This window comes from Sinocyclocheilus rhinocerous, unplaced genomic scaffold (assembly GCF_001515625.1).
Source record: "Sinocyclocheilus rhinocerous isolate Xijiao unplaced genomic scaffold, SAMN03320098_v1.1 scaffold299, whole genome shotgun sequence".
Classification (NCBI taxonomy): domain Eukaryota; kingdom Metazoa; phylum Chordata; class Actinopteri; order Cypriniformes; family Cyprinidae; genus Sinocyclocheilus; species Sinocyclocheilus rhinocerous.
Genome location: NW_015652998.1, coordinates 2,491,209 through 2,494,948, shown reverse-complemented (window position 1 = coordinate 2,494,948; position 3,740 = coordinate 2,491,209). Strand labels below are relative to the sequence as shown.

Below are 3,740 nucleotides of genomic sequence, written 5' to 3'. Positions count from 1 at the left end.
CATATTAAAGCGTCTTTGGTTTTTCCATGTTTTCTACAAAACAAAACCGGAAATTGAGGGGTTATGACGTCATTGGCAGGCGACACAATGACACTATAGACACGGTCCGTGTCACTAGTTGAAATTGCTTATTTCTCTGGATTTAAACATTCTTCGAAACATTTGGGATAATGTAAGTACACAAGTCAGCAAAATATATAACACTGTTCTAGTGGTTTTTGGATATTTTAATAAAAAAATCGTATATATTGTGCCTTTAACAGCAGTGTATCGGTAACTTGTGGAATCAGTTATAACCTTTAACATTGTTTCTTCGTTTAACTTTCTTTCAGCTGAAAACAATAAAAAATTATCAAGAGTAATCAGACAGGTATCTAAAATTATTGGGTACCCACAGACTAAAATTTTAGATCTCTATAACTGTGCTGTGAAGAGGAAAGCAGCTTCTATTGTTACTGACCCCTCTCATCCTTTGCATTACCTTTTTCAGATACTCCCATCAGGTTGTCGGTTTAGAACTCCTTTGGCTAGAAGGAAGGCTTATAGTAATTCTTTTATTCCTACTGTTTCTGAATAAGGCCAAACAGTTTTGTCAGGATCTTGTGTCTTAATATTGTGTAGTATTGTTGTGTATTATTATTGTGTATTGTGTACATGTGAGCCTTTTACCTAAGACAAATTTCTATCACTGGTTGATAGATAATAAAGTTTTTTAAATTGATTTGAATTGAAACCATTAATCAGTTGGGAGGGTGTTCAAGAAAACCCTAGTCTCAGTGTACCACTGATGAACAAATATCTGGCCTTACAGCAGATGCTGAGTGTCGAGCGTGACAAATGGAAAGCACCTGCCAGATGTTTGAAGAGCATTTAAATAATGATAGAGCTGCTTTGCAAGAAACTCCAGCATAGACTGTGTGTGAATGTTATTTCATTATTTCATTCAAGCGAGAAAGATAGCAGAAGCAGTTTTCAAGCAAAGCGTTTTAAGTTTGTTTTGTTTTCCAATTTCCTGCTTTAGAAAAACGTTTCTTGCTGGTAGTTTTCGCAAATATTGTTAACATTTTGGTAACAATAAGGTTTCATTGCTTAATATTAGTAATGTACTTTATATTAATAAACAATGAACAATACTTCTAAAGAATTTATTAATCTTAATTTCAATACATTATTCAAATCAAAAGTTGTGTTAACACAATTGTAATTTTATTAATTAATATTACTAAATGCTGTAAAAAAAAAAAGGCTTATTGTTAATGCATTTACTAATGTTAAAAAAATAGATTTTATTGTAAAGTTACAAAAAATATTTTATAGTATTTTTATATTCATTATATATTTAGAAAATAAATATATTTGGATGTTTTACTCAATTTGTTGAAAAAGTGCAATCTAAAATTAAATATGAAATGCATTCATTTAAAATTTTACTTTATATTGCACTTTTTTGATGAAACAAACACAAAAGTGAATCTAGAAAAAAATAAGCAAGCATAACAAAATAACAGCAAAAACAAAATGCATAATAAAGACAAATAATAACATTGAAAGTGTATAACACAGTCCAGGATGAAGTCCAGAAAAGCAATGCAGGATTCAGTCCCCGTGAGCCAGTACAAACCACCAACAATTCACAAAACTTTGTTGCCATTGAGTCTAAGAACATCCATTTCATTTGGTGTATGTAGCTGGCCAACGTGTGAATATAAAACCCTGACCACTGGGATGACTAGCAATAGGCAAAACAAACAAAAATGTACTGAGTGCACCATTAAGATGGAAAGTATTTGGGATACTTTTGTACCTTTTTTCTAAAAGTGTAGGACACCTGTGTTTATGGATATATAGTATTATATATTTTTGTAGAAGTTCTTGTCAGACATTTAAAGGTAGGGTAGGCAATTTCAGAGAGGTTAGCAATAGCAAGAAATTAAAGATATGAAATTAATAAAATCATAAGATCCCAACTTCCCTGCAAATCACTCTCCAAAGCCTCGCCTCCTCCAAAACACATGAACGCGCACAGGCAGACCAGAGGCTAACCGGCTAACACTATGAGGTTTGAATGCAATGCTGTCAGAATACCTGACTTCTCTTTCACCGGTGAGAAAACATTACAGTACAAAGCGCATAATATTACAATAATAACGCCTTCCATTCTCACGCGCCAATGGCAATGGCACGCGCGCTGATCATGTCTGCGTGAACAGGGTGCGCAGAGATATGCAAATACATATGTCGACAGGCAGATAGGACAGCCTATCGTAGCCCTCAGACCAATATGATTGGATGAACATTTTATGGTCCTACACTTTACACAAACTATATAAATACATTTAGACCCCTTAACTTAGTGATTGCTGTCGGGATGTGAAGAGACTGTCAACCAGCATAACAAAAAAAAAATGTTTTTTAACCAGATCACCTACCCTGCCTTTAAAAGAAATTCATTAGGATCAGTTGTAATTGCAAAAATACCTTCTTCCTACATTATTTTAGATTTTTATTTTTTTTTATGTGTCTTGTTTCTGGGACCTTCTTGATGTTTTTCTAGCTGGACTTTATTCACCTTTTCCCATTATTGTGCTATTGTACTTCAACAGTGAGGCAGCTCACATAACAACCTCTCGTTTTACCCTGGCAAATCGGTCAACACAGTTGCCCAGGTTCATTCTCTAGGGCTGTTTCAGCACGGATAGTTTGGCAGTTTAAAGCATGTCGGGCATCCATCCCGCCCTGCGGTGGTTTCTTACCAAGCTGACGCAGCACAGCACTGGCTCCATTTCAGATCCTCTTTTCTATACAGCCGCTGTGATTCGATGCCATGTCCAATCGCAGTGAAATATTAGCACCAAAGTATGTTGCGAAGAATAAGAGCAACAAGAGGACAAGAAGTTGGTGAAGTTCGCACTAAAATGGGCCCTGCTTTTCAAGGCCAATAAGGCATTTCAGCTCCAAACCAGCGCTGGATGCTTGTATCTGAAAATGCCAGTCCTGAATATGACGTTTGTCACTAAGGAAACACATTGCAAATGAGCATTCAAGGCACATCAGAACAGATGGCAACTTATTAAAGACAGAGACGCTTTTATCTCATATGAGGCAGAGCACAGGGCAAATGTGTGATGTGAGGTGCTTCTTTAGCATCCATCTTGCCTCACACGCTCATATTGTTGCGTCCCTCCTGCTGTGCTGCTCCACATCTTACTCGCGTTCATTCTTATATTCCTTTGTCTCAAGCAACATCTTTGAATCATTAGCTTATGTTATGTGTCTTCCTTCATTTGGCAGCTGGGACCACATATATTTTTGGGAGAGGAGGAGCGCTCATCACGTACACCTGGGCCCCCAATGATCGGCCAAGCACCAGGGCGGACCGTTTGGCCGTGGGCTTCAGCACCCAGCAGAGTGATGCCATCCTGGTGCAGGTGGAGAGCAGCCAGGGCCTCGGAGACTACCTGCAGTTGCACATTGTGAGTATCACAGCTCAGTTTGAAGCGCTAATAGGCCTCTTAATTTGGTTATTTATTGTCTTACAATCCTCTAACGTCTTTTTATTCCGGTGTTTATCACTTCATCTCAGTTTGACTGTATCATTGTAAATCTGAAAGATTTATGAATGAATTTTACTTTCAAGTTTTTTATGTTATATATTGTAATATATTTGATATAATTAGGAATGTCAATCTGACACATTTAGTGTGGTTGCATATATATATATATACATATATATATATATA

The 3,740-nt window shown here is 36.6% G+C and overlaps 1 protein-coding gene across 1 annotated transcript in view; it reads left to right on the top strand.

Annotated features, from left to right (window-relative positions):
• Positions 1-3,740, top strand: part of LOC107715401 (neurexin-1-like) — a 422,466-nt gene that overhangs the window by 359,936 nt on the left and 58,790 nt on the right. The window contains exon 19 of the mRNA XM_016521533.1: positions 3,292-3,473. Coding sequence (XP_016377019.1) covers positions 3,292-3,473 — 182 coding nt within the window. The remainder of the gene's footprint in view (positions 1-3,291; positions 3,474-3,740) is intronic.